This window comes from Polypterus senegalus, chromosome 9 (genome assembly GCF_016835505.1).
Source record: "Polypterus senegalus isolate Bchr_013 chromosome 9, ASM1683550v1, whole genome shotgun sequence".
Lineage (NCBI taxonomy): Eukaryota > Metazoa > Chordata > Cladistia > Polypteriformes > Polypteridae > Polypterus > Polypterus senegalus.
In genome coordinates this window covers 72,664,685-72,685,846 of record NC_053162.1, presented here as the reverse complement: position 1 = coordinate 72,685,846, position 21,162 = coordinate 72,664,685, and the positions used below count along the sequence as shown (strand labels likewise).

General features: G+C 37.7%; 1 protein-coding gene across 6 annotated transcripts in view; it reads left to right on the top strand.

Moving 5' to 3' along the window:
• The first annotated feature begins 1,556 nt into the window (after positions 1 to 1,556).
• piezo1 (piezo-type mechanosensitive ion channel component 1) overlaps positions 1,557 to 21,162 on the top strand; it is a 376,673-nt gene continuing 357,067 nt past the window's right edge. For 4 of the 6 annotated variants that reach the window (XM_039763263.1, XM_039763264.1, XM_039763265.1 and 1 more), the window contains exons 1-2: positions 1,557 to 1,920; positions 2,880 to 2,987. In XM_039763263.1, coding sequence (XP_039619197.1) covers positions 2,924 to 2,987 — 64 coding nt within the window. In that variant the 5' untranslated portion in view covers positions 1,557 to 1,920; positions 2,880 to 2,923. Of the gene's footprint in view, positions 1,921 to 2,298; positions 2,366 to 2,389; positions 2,751 to 2,879; positions 2,988 to 21,162 lie in introns of those variants that run through there. The other 2 variants (XM_039763260.1, XM_039763262.1) reach the window with 2 other exon arrangements.

Below are 21,162 nucleotides of genomic sequence, written 5' to 3'. Positions count from 1 at the left end.
GACGGAAGCCGCTCCTTAGTAAAAGGCACATGGCAGCCCGCCTGCAGTTTACCAAGAGGCACCTGAAGGACTCTCAGACCATGAGAAACAAAATTCTCTGGTCTGATGAGAAAAAGATTGAACTCTTTGGTGTGAATGCCAGGCGTCACGTTTGGAGAAAACCAGGCACTGCTCATCACCAGGCCAATACCATCCCTACAGTGAAGCATGGTGGTGGCAGCATCATGCTGTGGGGATGTTTTTCAGCAGCAGGAACTGGGAGACTAGTCAGGATAAAGGGAAAGATGACTGCAGCAATGTACAGAGACATCCTGGATGAAAACCTGCTCCAGAGCGCTCTTGACCTCAGACTAGGGCGACAGTTCATCTTTCAGCAGGACAACAACCCTAAGCACACAGCCAAGATATCAAGGGAGTGGCTTCAGGACAACTCTGTGAATGTCCTTGAGTGGCCCAGCCAGAGCCCAGACTTGAATCCGATTGAACATCTCTGGAGAGATTTTAAAATGGGTGTGCACCGGTGCTTCCCATCCACCCTGACGGAGCTTGAGAGGTTCTGCAAAGAGGAATGGGCGAAGCTGGCCAAGGATAGGTGTACCAAGCTTGTGGCATCATATTCAAAAAGACTTGAGGCTGTAATTGCAGCCAAAGGTGCATCGACAAAGTATTGAGCCAAGGCTGTGAACACTTATTGTATGTACATGTGATTTCTCAGTTTTTTTATTTTTAATAAATTTGAAAAAACCTCAGGTAAACTTTTTCCACATTGTCATTATGAGGTGTTGTGTGTAGAATTCTAAGGAAAAACTGAATTTAATCCATTTTAGAATAAGGCTGTAACATAACAAAATGTGCAAAAAGTGATGCGCTGTGAATACTTTCCGGATGCACTGTATATTCTGACAGAGAAACATCTGCTCTTCAGAATGATATGTAGGTCATTGATCTTCAATAATGGATATGTATGCTATGGATGCTTACTTAAAAACAGTAAAAGAGGAAAAAAAGAATCCTGCTTTTTGTACTGCATCAAAACAGTAAAAGTAGACATATTATTTGTAGATATTTTATAGCAATTTTTAGGTGCTCCTGATAAATTCATTGACAGTTTTATAGTGTTTGGAAGCTTATTTCAACACCTATCGAAATAATAATATTCAAAGTGCATTTATTGTAAAAATGTTTCTGAATTTTGCAACGTATTCTGCTGTAACGTAAGTGTACAACATAACCAATTTTCCAGATGTAGAAATTCTAAAAGAGAAATGTCTAATCGTTTTTTCCAATATTGAATGAAGGATGATGAAGTTATAGCCAGTTAAATCAAAGTAGTTGAAAACGGACAAAAAAAGGGTAAAGTGGAACCTGCAAACTAGAAGCTTGTAGACTCCACTTCACAACAAGGTTGTCATTATTTCTCTGCACGTCAGCTCATCTCCAGCAAGTGTCGCTGTTGCACAATTCCTTCCTGTCAAGTTGTGCAAACTACTGTCTGACACCAAAAGTAAAAAGCAAGATTCTGTTTGATAAACTTTTTTGTCAACGCCTGGCGCGCCGGCGCGAGAAGGTAGGAGTTGAGCTGACGGTGAGTGCCGTACGAAAAACTTTGCCGCGTCTCATGAGACTAAGGATCAGGGCTACTAGAAGGACGGCTCTCATCGTTCGTCTCTTTATTCCTCGTGCTTTCTGGCGCGTGTCATACGTGGTCTAAACCTTACTGGGCTACCCTTCTTGAGATGGTGTGCTTTAATTCTACTCGAAAGTCAAGGTTGAAGTGAAGAAAGGTGGGGAGTTCCGCTGTATTACCCCTTGGCTCTCATCTCTGCTGCAGTATTGCGAGAGCGACACTGAAGGATAAAGTATGAGCAATAAAACGAAGACAAGAAGAAACAAGTTTTGGAATTGCGCAGAACTGGTGAGGTAAGAGCTGAAGCGTCCGAGACGGCGGCACCCTTTCTGCTTATTTTGTTCTGCTTTGAACGACGTTTCCACCAGCAGTTTAGGCGGAACACATAAGTCACATGTGTTGGCGTCCCTCCCTTTTTTCTTTAACAGCGAGGTAAAGCAGAAACTTTATGTATAACTTTTTTTTTTAATTCAACCCGTTGCTTTTAGAAACACACGTGTGCACGCAATTCTATAACGCTTTGAAATATACCCCCATTTAAAACTTTGGATACCCTTTATTTTTCCATTCACACGTATGGAGACGTCATTAAAACAAAATAGAACAAAGTATTAAAATTAGCACCCAAACCCCCCGTAATCACATGTGATCCTAAGAGTCGCATTTCATCTTGGAAGACTTATGCAGGAAATATGTAGCCCACAGCCTCGTAACAAGCGTAATGGATTAGACTGCCTAGTAAGAAAAACGAGCTGCTGCATTCGTAAAAAGGAAACGGGAGACGTAGGCGCTTCAATTCGGAGTGGGTGTAGTTTAAGCGCGTGCAAGTGCTGCACCGAAAGAGGAGCAGTCGCGGGTTCCATCCACAAAGTTTGGTCCAGGCGCTGGGAGATTTTTGGTTTTCTTTTTCATTTGAATGATGTGAACGGATGTGGATGGACCGCTGTGTGGAGTTTGGGGCTCGTTTAGGAGGTTAGGCTGATAACTAGATGCTGTAGACGGGGTGATTCAGATTTTCCATGCAGAGCCCTGTTTTCTTTTTCTGAAAGCTAGGCTGTTAAACAGCCACAGAAGAAACATTTTCAGGGACTTAAATAATGGAGCCCACAGCAAAGGAAAATTTGTACGTCTTTTAATATGGATTTGTTTTAGTCGAACCCAGCTCAGGAAGAAGTAGAATGCTGCTGTACTCGTTTGCAAAACTATGCCTATTGGAGTAACTGAACTTCCTTTACTTTTAATGACCAAACAGGTCTGACAAGACAGGACTGATCGGCGGTGCTTTGGAACGTACGAATGGAGATTCAGGTGGTCTGCTGGCTGATCTACTGGCTACTGTTGCCGGTGTCCCTGCTCGCAGGTGAGTGCACCTTCACGCTGTCACCCTATTGAACAAAAGTTGGTAATGATTGATATGCTGATGTCGCGTTTTGAATGAAAGTTTCGCTTCCTTTTCATAATTAAGTCTTGTCGCGTTACTGTAGTGTGTGGGTTTTACGTGGCTTGATTGATCTCCTACAGTCTTATTGGTCACATAAATGTGCATGGGAGTATTGTGTTCTTCAATAAATGTAATGTATACGGCACTCACATACTGCACATCTTTGGACAGGACAGGATCTAAACAGTCACAGCCTCGATCTCAGAGTCACCATTCCGCTCCTCGACTATACTGCTACGGGTACTTGTAGGTGTCGATCCCTTCAGGGAAATTGAAAAGTCGTTAAACTATTCCGTCCATCCATAATGAAACGCTCTCAATTCAGCTTAACTTTATAATGGCCTGGGTATTATCAAGATCAAGGCAGGATTCAGTACAGTATATGTCAAACTACATACACCCACAAAGGGCCAAATTGAAGTCGCCATTTGGCATAAGGAATTTATTTCTGATATGAGCAAAAAAAACCCGCAGGCTCCACACATACAGTCCCCTGGTTACTGTCAAGACTCAGGAGTTTGGTGCTGTAACGCACTCTTTACTGTGACACCTTTCATATACTAATTTTTCTGGTTGTGTTTAAGGCATTTATCATATCCATGTTTAACAGTTGATGATAAGATCTTTTGAAAAAATGTGTCTGGATAAAAATCCAATACTATGACCTGTAGATCTACGCTTTGGCACAATAGTAGTATAGCTGCCTCATAAGAAGGAGATTAAAACAATCCAGATGAAAATGGGCCGTTCAGCCTAGCAAAGCTTGTCAGGCCTATCCACTTATTTTTCTAAAAAACATAAAGTCTAGCTTTGAAAGTCCCTAAAGTCCTACTCTGTACCATACTACTTATTTGTAAGCTTATTCTATGGGTCTGTGGTTCTCTGTGTTGAAAAAAGTCCTAATGTTTGTGTGAAATTTACCCTTAAAAAGTTTCCAACTGTGTCCCCATGATATATAAGAACTCAATTTAAAATATTGGCCTTTATCCATTGTACCAATTCCCTTCATACTTTTAAACACTTCAGTCATGCTTCCTCTTAATCTTCTTTTGCTTAAAATGAAAAGGCTCTTTTAATCTTTCCTCATAATTCATCCCCTGTAGCCATGGAATCAGCCTAGTTCCACTTTTCTGGAATTTTTCTAGTGCTGCTATGTCCTTTTTGTAGCTTGGAGACCAGAATTGTACACCGTAGTTCAGATGTGCCTTCATCAGTGCGTTATAAAGCATCAACATGATGTTCTTGGACTTGTACTCTACACGTCGTGCTATATAACCTAACACGTGACCTCCCTTTTCTGAACCTGTGTTGACTGTTCAGCAAAACTTCTGCTCTTGCCATGTTGCTCAATCTTACCCTTAATAATTCCTTCCATTAATGTTCCTATGATGCACATTAAGCATACAAGTCTGTAGTTCCTAGGATCTGCCAGGTCACCCATTTTATATAATGGGACAATGTTTGTCATTTTTCTGGTCCTTTTGGAATTTCCCCACTGCACAGTGATTCCCTAAAAATATGTGTCAAGTGTTTATATATGTACTCGCTAACCTGATCCTGGAGGATTGTTTGAGTTCTTCCTATTTAATTTAAGCAGTACTAGTCCCTCTACAATTTCTAAATCCCTCAGTACCTCCTTGGTAGTCCCATTTACCACTGGCAGGTTATCTACTTTCTTACTTGTGAAGACATCAGAACAATGTGAGTTTAGAGTATCCGCCGTTTCACTGTCTGTATTTTTAAATTCCCCTTTACTATTATTGATGCACTTCACCTCCTCCTTGACTATTCTTTTACTACTAAAATACTGAAAGAATCTCTTTGGGTCATCTTTAGCCTTATCAGCTATATTCCTGTCTATCTGTCTTTTAGCCTCCCCAATATCCATCTTAATGGTTGCCCTCATGTTCTCATATGAACTACGATTCACATTGTAATTATTAGTTTTATAAGCTTTATATGGCTACTTTTTTCTTTGCAGCTTCTTTTTTTTACTCTTTATTAGCCCATCGTGGAGTTTTTAAATTCCCTACTATTTCCAAATTTAGGTATGTACCTGTCCTTAATTACATGTATAACTGCAGAGCCTAAGATAATGGTGATCTGGAGTTTTCAAGATTTGAAGAATTTTTTGGTTTAGGTGGTTTCATCCTAAGTATGAGCATTTGTTTTTATTTCTTTGCGGAAAGTTGGTGGGTGTGAGGTGGTCTGTATCCTTTTAGGTGGTGTGATGGTTAGTGGTTAGCACTGCTTTCTCATAGCTCTAGGAGACTGTTGTATTTCCAGCTTGGTCTCTGGCTTTATCAAGTTTGCATATTCTCTCAACATTTATGTATCCTTTTTTTCTTTCAACTTCCCAGTGACACAATCAAGTCATGTGAGTGAGTGTGGCTGGTTCTTGCATTGACCCTGGTGTTGCTGTGAAAGACTTTCTCTCTTTTTCACCCTTACCCCTAAGAATTTAATTATGTTATTCTGAAAATGGTTGTTTTCTCTGTGACATCTTTCATGCCAGTTGGAATCTCTTCTTTTTTAAAATGTGGAACATGTTTAATTTTTGCTTTTCTCCACAAGCCGCTGCAGACTTCTAATCAATCAAAGTTTTCTCCTCATGTGATACTATGGAAAATATTTGTGGTTTTTCTGCAGGAAGCACATTATGGCAAATAAAATATAAAGTGCGTATTTATGACACAGAGTCCCAGTGAAGTAAGCAGAGAGTTTTCCTGTGCTGCCTAGTCTGAAAATAGGTAACAATAGAATAAAAAACAATTGAAGACCATGTCCTGTTTTTTTTTTTTCTCTTTTCAAAAGCATCATAGCAATGTCCTAATAATCCTGTTGTTTAAGGGCCAAAACAATTGCAAACAGCATTTTAGCAAAATGTTAACAGCCTATTCATTCATTTGTTTAGAATACTTTTGTATAGACAGAGTTATAGCTGTTTTTGTGGCCTCTGAGGGGTGCTCTAGCCACTGTGAAATAAATTCATACCCCAAACTTTCCATAACTTTTTATAAAAATGTCCTATAACAGTAGAAGTAAAAATCAAGAACAGTTTCTTATCAATGTTCTAAAACTCCACAAAAGTTTTAAAAGTGTCCTTTTGCCAGTTTCCATTTGCCCACTAAATACATAAGTAACTTCCTTACATAAAGCATTCTTTCACTTTACTCTGACTTTTTTTCTTCTGGATACTTATTTCAGCTGTGGTATTGAGGTCAAGTGGCCCGAAAAGATGGACCTGGGAACTTTGGACAACTGTGGAAGCCCCTTTGACCCTCCTGAGTTGTAAACAATTTGAGCTTCAAGTCCTTCACTGAGAAAAAGCAAAACATTCCTTTGATGCTTTGATCTTCTTGAAGAGCCAGATCAGGACCTTCACTAGTTAGCCTCAGAAGCATGCCTCAACCTAGGCAACCTGGATATTACACTGAACAGGCAGGTTTCAAGGTCCAAAATGGGGTTCAGTTCAAAAATACTTTTATATAGCCCAACTATACTAAAGCCCCCTTTAATGGAGAGCAAAAGCATTAAATAACCCTATGCCTTAAAGGAAAAGGTAACAAAGATGCTTCATAAAGAATTTATTCTAAAAGTACTAATAGATAGACAAGAAAGGCATAAGTGAGCAAAAGCGATTTTCCTAAAAAGACAACCCAATGAAAAAAGTACAATCCTGTATCCAAAGAGATAAATCCAGTAACCAAAAATCAAAATTTAATAAACCAGAAACCTCCAAAGAAAACAATACTCACTAGAAAGATCGGTAATCCACCAACTCCAAAGAAACACTGCTGGGATCATCTCCTCAACCTCAATATAAAGGCATAGGGAAGTCCCAAAGTAGTGACATTGTCTTGTGGTTCCACCCACAAAGCACAAGGAACAGATTCATCCATTTATCTGGTGACAGTTTGGTACCCATACTGTAACCTGATTTGAGAACCATAGGGGTAGAAAATGGATGGACTATTGGATGGACAATTGTAGTTCTGTCTAATACATTCAAAGGATTATTCATTAGGCTAAACTGTTCAGAGAACAGTGAGTTAACTATAAAAGCTGAATTAAACTTGCCTTCAAAAGTGAAGTCCTAACTGCACAGTCAAAAGGCACAGAGGTGGAGATGAATCGGGTCCACATGTATAACGCTGTGCGTAGAATTCACACTAAAATATGGTGTATGAACAAAAACAGAAATGTGCGTATGCACAAAAAAATCTAGATGCATAAATCTGTGCGTACACCAACTTCCACATTCTTCCGCTACATAAATCCCAGTCAGTGTGAAATGTAACACATGTGCACATGCCTGCCACCCCACCCTGACTCCTCCTAGAATTACGCCTCTCTGAATATGCAAGTCAATATAAATATCCCCTTAAATTCAGTGTCCTCTGAAAAGACATTGGCAAAACCGGGGGGGGAAGAAGAATTTCAGCGAATACCAAGTGGAGGCAAGGTAAAACGTACTATTTGTTGGTTTAAGCAGGGGTATAAACAACAAAAGGAAATTGATCGAGTGACGTAGAAAGGCGGAGAAACTCGAAAGTTCAAGTTCAGAAAGACGCACAATGCCCGAAGTAAAAAAGAAGTGGCCAGATATCAAAGTTGCCGTGAAGTGGCAAGTCATAGCCCACCATGTGAGTGTCATATGGAAACGTATTAGGGTACAGAGAAAAGAAAAAAAAAAAATAGGGACACAGCGGGAGAAAAAAAAGTCAGAAATGTCAACTTTAATCTTGAAATTTCCACTTTAATCACATAATTAATTTTGTTATTAAAGTAGAACATCATAAACTTCATCAAAAAATCATTTAATTTACTAGTTTCCCAAATCCCAACATAACTAGAGTAGCACATTAAAAGTTTCGTATTCTATGTGTTCTTCCATGTACTCTGTATGTGATTCACTACGTGCGTCATAAAAGGGCTTTCTTTTACGCCGACAGGACACAGAATACATTACATTTATGATATTACAGATCTCTGAACAGTTTAAATACTAAGATATATAATTTTCATGATGATAGGAATTAAAGCATGTATTAAACATGGGGCACGGTGGTGCAGTGATAGAGATGTGCTGGCACCCTGTCCAGGGATTGTTCCTGCCTTCTGCAAGATGCTTGCTGCACCATGCGTGACCCTCGATGAAATAATTTATTGCAGCAGTGCTGTCTCTTTCAGACATATTAATCCCCAATTCCTGTCCTTCCTTTTCTTTCTCCAAGTAACCTATCATGACACAATAAGTTCTTCAATAAATGTAAAACCATCTCAAAGTTTAGAATGCAGATTCTTCAAAACTTTTAAGGAGCATTGAAATGTCTTTCAGGGATGTGGAAATCAAATTTGTTTCTACTTTTCCACGGACAAGTAAACTTAGAAGATCCACTTGTCCGCCAGTTAAATTCACTTGCCCATAAACAAATAACAAAAGTGAAAAATAGTTTATTTTTTTTTATCTCTTTTATTGATACCAAAAATGCCTTGCATTTTAAAACTGAAAAAAGTTCTTTCAGGGAATAGTATTTTGCCACCTTGCTTTAGAACATTATATAAAAGATTCCCTTATTTTAAATGGCTAATAAACAATGCCTTCATTATAGCTACACTAGTTCTTTTTTCATATATTACAGATACATAACAGAACCCTGTCCTGATTCATTTTCTGCCATGTTCTTCAGCTTTTGTCTTGCAACATCGTCTCCCCCAAGAATTTTTACTGTTTCAAGACAGCATGGGCTGAATGCTGTTCATTTCTGCTTGAGCTGAACTGCTTGGTTTCTTGGACTGATGGTCCTGCAGAAGTGGATGCTGATGACTTTTCAGGTTTTTTATGAGTGATGTGCCTGTTGCCAGGTGACAGCCAGAATTCCACAGCTGGTCGTGGGTCAAACTCTTCTAAAGAAGCAGTATTGAACAGCCTAGCATAACGCTTAACCTCCGAGCGTTCAGCTTTAGAAAACACTTTTTCAATTGAACCAACTTTTTTCTTACTTGTAGACTCCTGTCTCTATCTGACGTACTAAACCCCCAGTTCCTATTCTTTTTCTTTCTACATATAACCAATCACCACACGATAAACGTCTTTGTGAAATTAAAACTAGTTATAAGCTTAGACCTCTGAATGGATGGAATAATTAAACATGTATAACGAAATTTTTTTTTAAAGTTCTGAAAACTCTAGGTCTAGGTTTATAACTAGTAACTTAATTTCACAAAGACGTTTATCGTGTGGTGATTGGTTATATGTAGAAAGACAAACAGTAGGAACTGGGGGTTTAGTATGTAAGATAGACACAGCAAACATGCAATAAAGAAAGCCTGCTCAGAAAAACATCCATTGAATTCTGTTTAGTTTGCGACATTCTACTGATAAAATAAACTACGAGAATAAAGTGGAAATGTCGACTTTAATCTCGACATTTTTTTTTTGTCTTCACTGTGTCCGTATTTTTTCACCGTGGCCTTAATACGCTCCCATAGGTTTTTCAGGGCCTGTTGTGCCAGTTTTAATCAAGCAGTGATCCATTTCTCATCCGCGATGCTACTTGTTTCAGTTTCAGCAACACGCATATAGCGAGAACAAAGTGCTTACCGCAGTGCATTATGGGTTACGCAGGTAATTCCTAATGACATATTCGAAATTCCGCAAGATGGTACATTTCCAAAGAAGTAAATATTACCAATGTTGTCGGAAAAAAAATAATCGCATCTAAGTGAAGAATTTTATTGATATTTCATAACATTTGGAAACCGTTAGAATGTTTTCTTCTTTATTTTTATTAAACTGACAGCGCGAAACCAACTTGTTTTATATGAAAAATTCTCTAATCAAAAACGATCTATAGACAGCTCATTAAAATTGATGTCACGCAATAAATTTCTTAACTCCTCAGTATATCACAACCTACGCGAAATCACAAATTTCAGGAAAGATTAACTGCCTAACAAGCTTTATGTGGAGAAAACAATTGCATTGTAGGTGAAATTACCGCATTTTTATGTAGAAAAAATGAATTTTATCAATAATATATAAAAGTTATCGATTATAATGAAAAATAATCAAATTACATCGTAATGTCGGGATGAAAAAAATGACCGCATCTCCAAGTGTGTAAATAGTAGGGTAAAATACTTATCTAAGACCACAAGAGTGATTCCCCTTCAGCCGTCATTTTGTAAACAATATTGAATACCAATTTGAGTTATGAAGAACATGCCTAAGTAGACTGCTTCCACACAAAGTACGTACCCAAATGTTTAAAATTTTTAAGTAGTGGTAAAAATGTGCCCTGCACAGCACATATAATTCTTTTTTCTCCAGAAAATTGCACTTGTCCGCGGACAACTGAAACCAGAAAAACACGCTTGTCCGACGGTCAATTTACCCGTGTCGGATTAGTGGGGCATTGGATTTCCGCACACCTGTCTTTGTAGTACATGCTTAATTATTCCATCCATCTATCCATCCAGGGTCACGCCAGTCCCAACAAGCACACAGCCGAGGCAGGAACAATCCCTGAATTAGCTCATCACTGCTGCTGTGCCACTGTGCCCACATGTTTAATTATTAACAGTAAACATTATTTAATGAAGTTAAAAATGTATCTGTATAATGTAATATACATACTTTGCTGCATTTCCTCTTTAAAATGATATCAAGAGCTCCAAGAAGATAGCGCTTGGAACTCTAAATTGACTTAGAAGCCAGTTGTCATCATATGTAATTACACACTTTCTTCTGTTGAATTGAATTGAATTTATTTATTGTTATTGCATGGTACAGTGAGATTCAATATGCAAATCTTCCATAAACTTATTTTCCTATAAAATGAAGAAATAACAGTAATAATAATGATACAATAGAAATATATAATCTGAAAGCAGATGTATAATATACACTTACATACAGTATAATAAAGATAGTGAAATGGTTCATAAAGTGGCTGAGGTTGTGCAGTATTTCAACTGTAGTGCAAGTTTAAAGTGAGGTAATTGTACTTATAAGTACAAACAGTTTTACCAGAAGCACTTGATGAAATGATTGAGTGTGTTTAGAGCTGTTGGCATGAAACTGTTTCTGAACACTACAGGAAAGGCTCTGAGGTATTTGCCGTATGGGAACTGTTCAAATAGATGTGCACATGGCAGAGGCAGCATGTGCTAAATGCTATATCCTGATAATCCTCTTTCTGATCAGCTGCTGTAGAGCTGTGATTCCACACTCGGATACAGTGGGTTAAAATACTCTGAGTGGTGCACTGAGAATAACAATGCTAAAGAAGCAATATAATTTGAAATAGTTTGGCAATTTGGTCCCTTATATTGTTTCAGGTTGATTACAATCAGATGCCTGAAACTAATAAACAATATGCAGTTAATTTCAGTGTGTTTGATAAAGCAGTATCAGGGATATGAATCTAAAAAAGAAAGAGAAACCACACAGGAATAGTTGAACTGTTTTGATGCTTGGTGCTGCCAGTTTGCAAAACCGAACTGATAACTTGCATACGCAATGGATTGAGCTGGCATGAGAATGTGCATGGCTTATGCCAAGTTTAGTTTTTATACATCGTGATGTGAGAGTGGAAATGGGTATATGCAAAGATTATACATGAGGCCCCAGGTCTGGCTCTACCTACTAAAAGTCAGTGCTTGTACATTTAATGTGAAAAAGAAATTCCTTTATATTTATTTTGTGGTAAACGCTAAATAGTTATTTAACTGGATGCCTGTGAGTACACTTTTGTTTTATTTTTTTTTTCTTTTCAAATTCTTTCTTTAATTGAGAAGTATTTTGCTTCTGTGCAAGTTGGTCCAGCTAAGAAGGGAAACAAAAAATAAATGAGTAGATTTTGGTTTGACTCAAACTTGTGCAACAGTTTATGGAAGAAGCTGCTCCAGTTTCAAATCCATCCCTTGAATTTTTGTTTGTTCAGTGAGGGGCACTTGCCAAAAGTAAACTAAAGGAAGTACATTAAATTATTTGCAAATCATAACTTGGAGTATGTTGCAAAGCTGTGTGCATTTTAATTTACCTGAAGAACTGGAGGAAAAATACATGGCCAAGTGGATTGGATAAATCAACATCATGTCTTAGTTGCAGATAGTTTACTGCACTTTTTCTCCCTCAAAAATTACTGGCCAATACCAGAGAATTTGTCGGATATATAGCCAGCTCTTATGGAACTCACTGCATGGACGTAATTATACTTTGAAAAAAGTGCAGTTAATGCTGGATTCCATTTTTGTTTGATGTGGTTATGTTTTGTATGTGGGTCTGGTTCATTACTTTAAAGTATAAACTGGCAATGTCAGTCCTGTTGGACCACACTGACTGCAGTTTTTATTTACAATTCATGTTGTTTTATGGTTCGTACAAGGAAGGAATTTACCTTTGATTATCAAATAAAAAAAATCAGTATGACCAGTATAGTTCTGTCTCTTTAGAACTGAACTTGACACTGTGCAAACATTCAAGTTGATATTTATCTCTTTTTTCCTGTGTTTTATATTTTAATGGAATATATTAATTTCTGTTTCCTAACTTATGCCCAGTGTTGTTATGATAGGCTTTGCCTTTACTCTGCCACTTAAACTAGATTAAATAGTTTGAGAATGTTATTTATTTGTTTGGGTGTAGGAACCAGAGGTTAACAGTGAGTTGTTGCCTGCCTTTTCACTTTTTGCTTCAATTGCTATATAATTTCAGAGAGAAGTATAACCTTCCTTACATTATAATGCATGGCCTTTCTTCATGATTGATTAAGCCATTTAGTTTTTCCACTCGTAATCATGAATGTAGTTTGCTTGGACGACACCCGGAGAGCTGCCGGGAGAACAGCCGGCACTTCCGCCACGCTGGGGTGTGGCCAACGGGGGAGTGTCGGAAGCACCTGGAGCTCATCGGGGTCATGTATAAAAGGGGCCGTCTCCCTTCATTCGAGGCTAGAGTCGGGTGGAAGGAGGACGAAGCAAGAGAGGAGAGTGGAGGCGGCCCGAAGAAAGGCATATTGTGGCCAAGGCCGTGTGTGTTTGGGGTTTGTGCACTATTTGGAGTATTCTGGGTCTGAGTGACCTTTTATTGTATATATTTTGTAAATAATAAACGTGTGGTGGTGAAGAACAACATGTCCGCCTGTCTGTGTCCGGGTCGGCTCCACAATGATGAAGAGAGAGAAAAAATTTAAATCCGAGAATACAAATTAACATAGAATAAAAGTAAGGTCTGGGCCAGGGAGGACAAAAAAACTCCAGACAGCTGGAGAAAAAAATAATCTGCAGGGGTTCCAGGCCATGAGACCGCCTAGCCCCCTCGAGGCATTCTACCTAACATAAATGATAAAAAAAGGTTTAAAAAGAGTGAGCATGTTTAATTTTTTTATTGTTGTTATAGTCACATTGAACAGTGATGGTATTTTTCCCTGCTGGGCAAACTGACAATGATTCATGAATTCCTATTCTAGAATTTGGATTTCAATATGCAATTAGTTTGGTTCCTGTGTTACCATACAATACAGTTTCCTACAATGTTACTCTCATGTGGATCTTTAGATTGGATAACTGTAGCAGAATGTTTTTTCCACTTTATTTTATGTAACTTAAGTGGATTAGCATTGTCATGATATGACTTAAATGAGTGACTTTGGATGAAGTAATTTAAAAGGCATCTCACAGGAGCTTTGGGGTGATGAAATGTTTAATTTTACTTTTTTAGCCCTTGTCTTTGCCAACTGAAATAATTTTAAGGAATATCTGGTGGTGTGGAATAATTTTAAGGAATATCTTCAGCCATACTTACAGTGCTATTGCAAAATATGAAAAGCAAATAAAAAAAAATGCTCTTGAGTTTTCTCATCACCTTTATTTACTGGTATCATTGCTTTGTCTCAGTGGTGTATACTTTGTGCCACATTTTAAAGTATTTTAGAATACTACCTTGTAGCGGTGCTACATGATTAATGTCGTCATAAGTGTATTTTGTGCTAAGTCACGTCTTTCGTAGTGTTGTCCTGTTCTCATGGTCTGTGTGTCTATGTAAATATGCTCCCCTGGGAAACAAAAGGGGAAGAATAACACTGTGGAACCATGGTCCCTCATGATAATTTGTCCTGTCAGTCCCATCACCTGCATCCAGGATATTCACTATTTAAATAGGAGGTCAAAAAGAAGAAGGAAAAAAAAAAAAAGAGATCCCATTTTACTATACCACCAATTCATTGCAGAGCCAGGAGAAAGCAGCGATCCAGATCATTACTCCTTTTTCTACATGCCACTTTCAACGCCTGACAACTTCACCTTTGCAATGCAAAACCCCGGGGTTCTGGACTACACCGATGTGCAGAGGATAAGCACAGTGAGACTGTTTCTTGCTGTTTGGGGAGAGGAGCAAGCCATCATTTTTATCTGTATATAATTGCCATAGGACACTTTTTCCAGCTGAACAAGGTTCACAAACATTATTAATCTCCAGTTTAATCTGCTGGACTTTTATGTGTGTTTCATGTTTTCTGTGCGTCTCGTTGATTTCATGTTTAGTGTGCGGTCAAGGGAGGGTTTGTGTTGTATATTAACTTTTTGCTCCACGTTTTTTTTTATTACATTTCACTGGTCACTTTTGGGGTTGAGTGTTATGTCAGGGCTGGTTGGGGTGTGATATATAGTGTATCTTTGATCATTGATTGGGTAAGCTTATTTGGAAGAAGTACGGATCTAATGTTCTCCTCTTGCCAGGCCACGGGTCTTGGTGGTGTTGCTGCCCGTTAGGGAGAGTGAGTCGGCCGTTACAACCTTTTTGAATGGAGTAGTTGACTATATACAGGTAGTAGGCCACAAGCAAATAATACATTGGATACAAAATGAAAAATTAGAATTGTGTTTTACTTCCTACAATGCAAACACAGGCAATAATGATGACCAGTTACTATATGTCTAGAGTAGCAGAGTGGTTGCTTTTTTAGTGGAATAAAAGAATTAATACAAACCCATGTTATGGAACTAACCTCTTTATATTACAGGTTAGTCAGGCTACTTTAAGGTAACTGGCATTATTCTTAAAATTTTACAGAATGCTTCAGTAGATTGTTACTTCTATACCCTAATATCTGCTTGTGAAGCAAAAAAATATAAGAGGCTAGTGTTCCTGCCCAATAATGGAAGTTGCTAATGTGACACTAATAAGACTATATGTTGTTTTTCTCTATAGTGTGACAGCATGGTGGCTGTGAAGGAGTTTTTGACAGTTTTGTTTTTATTTGTATACACATCTTAATAAAAGTGTATGTGTATCTTTGTGTAGGTCCAGTTACTTTGACTATATTATTTAGTATTTGATTTAAAAACAGTGCTGTTGTAATGTGCCATTCTGTTGGAATGACAAACAAAATGCATTTCATTGCTACACATATTCATAAAGCACCATCTATTGGAATGAATGTGTTTTATTGCTACCTGCAGTACAAAATGCATTCCAATTGATTCAAATCTTTCTTTTAGCTAAGAAGCTTGAAAATGATACTGAGTGCAGACAGAGAAAGATCAGAGTCACCAGAATCACCACAGGTTTTAAGCCTTAGCACGACTATAAACCCTTCTTCCACCTCTTCATGCAAAATTAAAAATAATTCAGGAAATTGTCATACAGTTAATGATGCACTGGTCTGATGCCTTGCCTCTTTATTTATTATTCCCACATTTACTTCAGGTAGTATTTTGAACTTAGCAGTACTTTACTACAGGTACTGTGAGTTTTTCCTGCATCCTAAATATATACATGCACATTAAACTAATTGAGTTCTTTTCTATTTATTGCCTGGTGTCCTCCACAGTTAGTCTTTGTCATATGTAGTGGCTGGCTTGACACTCAATGCCTAAAACAATGCAGTATAACAAAAATATTCAGGTCACCCATATTAAAATATTGTTGCATCTTTAAAAGAGAAAAAAATAAACAGATTATTTGGACCTTGACTTGATACCATGACGATCCTATAAGCCACACATGAACCATTTTTGCAGGTGAGTCCACAGGTGTTGATTGGCTTTTTATTCAGAATGACCCAACATGTACAGGACCCTGCCGCTGACCGTTGCACTTTGCTTGCAGTTCTCACCTTGTCGCTGTCTTACTAATTAACCCATATTCCTCCTGTTTTTAAAATGTGTCAGCAAGACGCGTCACAAAATACAATACAATATTTTTTTGTATAGCCCAAAATCGCACAAGGAATGCTGCAATGGGCTTTAACAGGCCCTGCGTTTTGACAGCCCTCCAGCCTTGACTCTCTAAGAAAACAAGGAAAATCTTCCAAAAAAAAAAACCCTGTAGGGAAAAAATGGAAGAAACCTTGGGAAAGGCAGTTCAAAGAGAGACCCCCTTCCTGAAGGTTGGGTGTGTAGTGGGTGTCAAAAAAAGGGGTAATTACAATACAATATACAGAACAGAACACAAGTAATCCTCAATACAATATAATAGTGCAATAGAAATATTACATGTACAGAGCAGAATTCAACAGTAGATGATATGTTTGCACCACAAGATTCCAGCTGAGTGTTGTAAGCAGGACCCATGCATCAGTGTCATGAGTGCTTCATTATTTGCAGAAGCGCAAGTAAATAAAAACACAGTGCCAGTGCGTGTCACTTGTAAAGATTTCAGATCCTTTTTGCAACTACTGTTATCGTTCCTATCATACCAAAGTACCAGTAGAATTTTTTTTTTGTTTTTGCTGTTAACATAATAATTACAGTGGTGTGAAAAACTATTTGCCCCCTTCCTGATTTCTTATTCTTTTGCATGTTTGTCACACAAAATGTTTCTGATCATCAAACACATTTAACCATTAGTCAAATCTAACACAAGTAAACACAAAATGCAGTTTTTAAATGATGGTTTTTATTATTTAGGGAGAAAAAAAATCCAAACCTACATGGCCCTGTGTGAAAAAGTAATTGCCCTCTTATTAAAAAACCTAACTGTGGTGTATCACACCTGAGTTCAATTTCCGTAGCCACCCCCAGGCCTGATTACTGCCACACCTGTTTCAATCAAGAAATCACTTAAATAGGAGCTGCCTGACACAGAGAAGTAGACCAAAAGCACCTCAAAAGCTAGACATCATGCCAAGATCCAAAGAAATTCAGGAACAAATGAGAACAGAAGTAATTGAGATCTATCAGTCTGGTAAAGGTTATAAAGCCATTTCTAAAGCTTTGGGACTCCAGCGAACCACAGTGAGAGCCATTATCCACAAATGGCAAAAACATGGAACAGTGGTGAACCTTCCCAGGAGTGGCCGGCCGACCAAAATTACCCCAAGAGCGCAGAGACGACTCATCCGAGAGGTCACAAAAGACCCCAGGACAACGTCTAAAGAACTGCAGGCCTCACTTGCCTCAATTAAGGTCAGTGTTCACGACTCCACCATAAGAAAGAGACTGGGCAAAACGGCCTGCATGGCAGATTTCCAAGACGCAAACCACTGTTAAGCAAAAGAACATTAGGGCTCGTCTCAATTTTGCTAAGAAACATCTCAATGATTGCCAAGACTTTTGGGAAAATACCTTGTGGACTGATGAGACAAAAGTTGAACTTTTGGAAGGCAAATGTCCGTTACATCTGGCATAAAAGGAACACAGCATTTCAGAAAAAGAACATCATACCAACAGTAAAATATGGTGGTGGTAGTGTGATGGTCTGGGGTTGTTTTGCTGCTTCAGGACCTGGAAGGCTTGCTGTGATAGATGGAACCATGAATTCTACTGTCTACCAAAAAATCCTAAAGGAGAATGTCCGGCCATCTGTTCGTCAACTCGAGCTGAAGTGATCTTGGGTGCTGCAACAGGACAATGACCCAAAACACACCAGCAAATCCACCTCTGAATGGCTGAAGAAAAACAAAATGAAGACTTTGGAGTGGCCTAGTCAAAGTCCTGACCTGAATCCAATTGAGATGCTATGGCATGACCTTAAAAAGGAGGTTCATGCTAGAAAACCCTCAAATAAAGCTGAATTACAACAATTCTGCAAAGATGAGTGGGCCAAAATTCCTCCAGAGCTGTAAAGACTCATTGCAAGTTATCGCAAAGCGATTGATTGCAGTTATTGCTGCTAAGGGTGGCCCAACCAGTTATTAGATTCAGGGGCAATTACTTTTTCACACAGGGCCATGTAGGTTTGGATTTTTTTTTCTCCCTAAATAATAAAATCCATCATTTTAAAAACTGCATTTTGTGTTTACTTGTGTTATATTTGACTAATGGTTAAATGTGTTTGATGATCAGAAACATTTTGTGTGACAAACATGCAAAAGAATAAGAAATCAGGAAGGGGGCAAATAGTTTTTCACACCACTGTAAGTATAAAAACTAACACAGAATTTTTAAGTTTGAATATATTCAAAGTTTGATTTATTTTTAATTTGAATATTCAAACCTTACAACTCAAAATTCTGTATCGAGCACATATGTCTCAACTTAAACTCTCCAAAATGTTTCCAGGGCATGATCCAACCTGCGAATGTTGCAACCATGTCCCAGCCTCACTGGGTCACATGTTCTGGGCCTGCACCAAATTAACGTTATTCTGGACAAAAATTTTTAATTGCCTTTCAGACAGCCTTGGACTCACAATCCCTCCTAACCCATTAACAGCTGTGTTTGGTGTTCTTCCAGAGGGGCTTAAAGTGGATAAAGACAAACAAATTGTGATTGCATTCACTACACTTTTGGCATGCAGACTTATTCTGATAAACTGGAAGAACCCAAACTCTCCTCTTTTAAGTCAATGGGAAACCGATGTGTTATACTATTTGAAAATGGGAAAAAATCAAATACTCAGTTAGAGGATCCGTACAGACTTTTTTCAAAACATGGCAGGATCTAATCAGTAATATTTTAAAATAAGCTCATAAAGCACAGAGAATTGATTAATTTAGGTATGTTTACAAGCCTTAAATTTCACGCTGTTTGGCTTGCTCTCTCTCTCAGGGGTGGGGATCGTATACCTGAAAATGCAAAGAGCAAACAAAAATCTCTGTCTAAGGAAACTCTAAGCAAGTTTCAGAGATTCTTCAGTTGTTAACAAGACAACCCAGAAACAATCAAGAAAAGTAAATACAGAGTGCCCTCCATAATGTTTTGTACAAAGGCACATTTTCCCTCGATTTACCCTTCTACCCTACAGTTTAAAATTACAAATCAAACAATTCAACGTGATTGAAGTGCACATTGCAGACTTTCATTTGAGAGTATTTGCATACATTTTGGCTATGCTTTCTTCCTGAGTGCCATTATCCTTAATTTGCACTTGTGTATTCCTCTTTGTGATTTGGAGTTAGAAGAGTTTTGCTGAGGCAGCTTTATTGATGCCTTAAAAAACTATGACTAACTGAACTAAGTCAATACACATTCTTCTCAGTTCAAAAACTAAAGATTTTCAATTAGCACATTATGAAAGTGCTGTTTGGCCCAGCACCAATGCTGGACTTGAATTTTAATGAGGTAAACAAGGGGAATCTCTCAGTATAATTATAAATTGGTGTCATTTTATAATTTGTCAGGGTCAACATAAGGTTTATAAAGGATGATATCATCATAGACCACCTGATTTAACATGACATGTGAACATTCACAATTTATTGTCTGCCATTTTCTGCTTCAAATCCACACTAACATTAAACATTCAATATTATTATATCTGTACTACATAATTATCAAATTTCAAGGTTATTCAGGATATTTTTAATTTGAATAAACGTTTTAAAGCTGTTTTTAAAGCTTTTAAAGCTGTTTTTGTAACAGCATGCTTAAAAGCCGACTTGTCAGAGGATCACTCACTTGTTGTTGTAAGATTTATATTTAAATCATTAACTGGACAGAAAACGCTCTTAACGTTAAAATTTAATAGACAACACAAATTGATTCAGTAAATGTTAATAAATGTTCAAAATCCCAGTGCTTTAATTTTACAAATCTGTTCCTCCTTTTTCTTTGGTTTACTGTATATGTATCCACAATTGAAGGCTACCATTAACTTATTGTTTCAGAACTATTTTAAAAAATGCATTGCTGTGGTGTTTTCAAAATATCTTATGTGACTGATGAAACCTTGTTTTTGCTTAGCTTCTGTACAAATTCAGAACTAGAATATTAACTGGACCTGCTTTGTAACTGGAATACTGCATTACATTTGCCAATGTAACTTTGAAATATATGACTCATGCACTTTTACTACATTTCTCAGATTTTAGGAGTTATATTTATGAACATTAGTTTGGCTTCAGAAACCAAAAGAGTGATACAAATTTAGTTTTTGCGTACTTGTATTTTGCAATGACGTATTCTATTTCCTTTAGTATCCTCCTCACTGGCACAGTCGCAGTGCTTTGTGCCTTGAAGAACTAAATTAATTTTATTTTGGTATTAACAAATAGAGCAGCTCATTTCATCACCAGTAAAGAAAAACCACACTGGCACTTCATCAGAAATTTGCCTAGATTTTTACTTGCTACAACTGTTATTAGTACTGCCAATATACAAAACAATGGGTGAAGTTTCCTCTGTGAGGCTGAACTGTATAAACCAGTTAAAAAGATAAATGCTCAAATGAAAATTTGTAGACATGTTCTATGCAATGAGAAAATGCATGTGAAGCTTCCACTCTCTTTTAGACACTGTGAAGGACATGTTGTTATTAAAAAGAGATCATCTTGTCATCATTTTGTCTCCTCCTACCAGTTTGTAACAATGCAAGCTGAATGATTACGACTCGCATCTGAACAGTACAATCACAATCTGAATTAACTCCGTAATGGGTTTAAAATGGCAACAATATATGTGGGTGTGTCTTTAAATTTAATAAATTTTTTTTATAGTAAGTATAAGAATGAAATTCTTCTGCCTTGAAAACAACGCCTTTCCAGACATGACCTTTGCTGTTTTTTTTTTGACTTGTGTTGTTGCAGTGCTGTTGCAGTGCTGTAGAATCACTTCTTTGAGACATTTTTATTTGTAGTTTTTGACTCGAATTTTTCTTACATATTATTGTGCCTTCTGGAATAACTTGTCTCCTTGGAGTCATGCA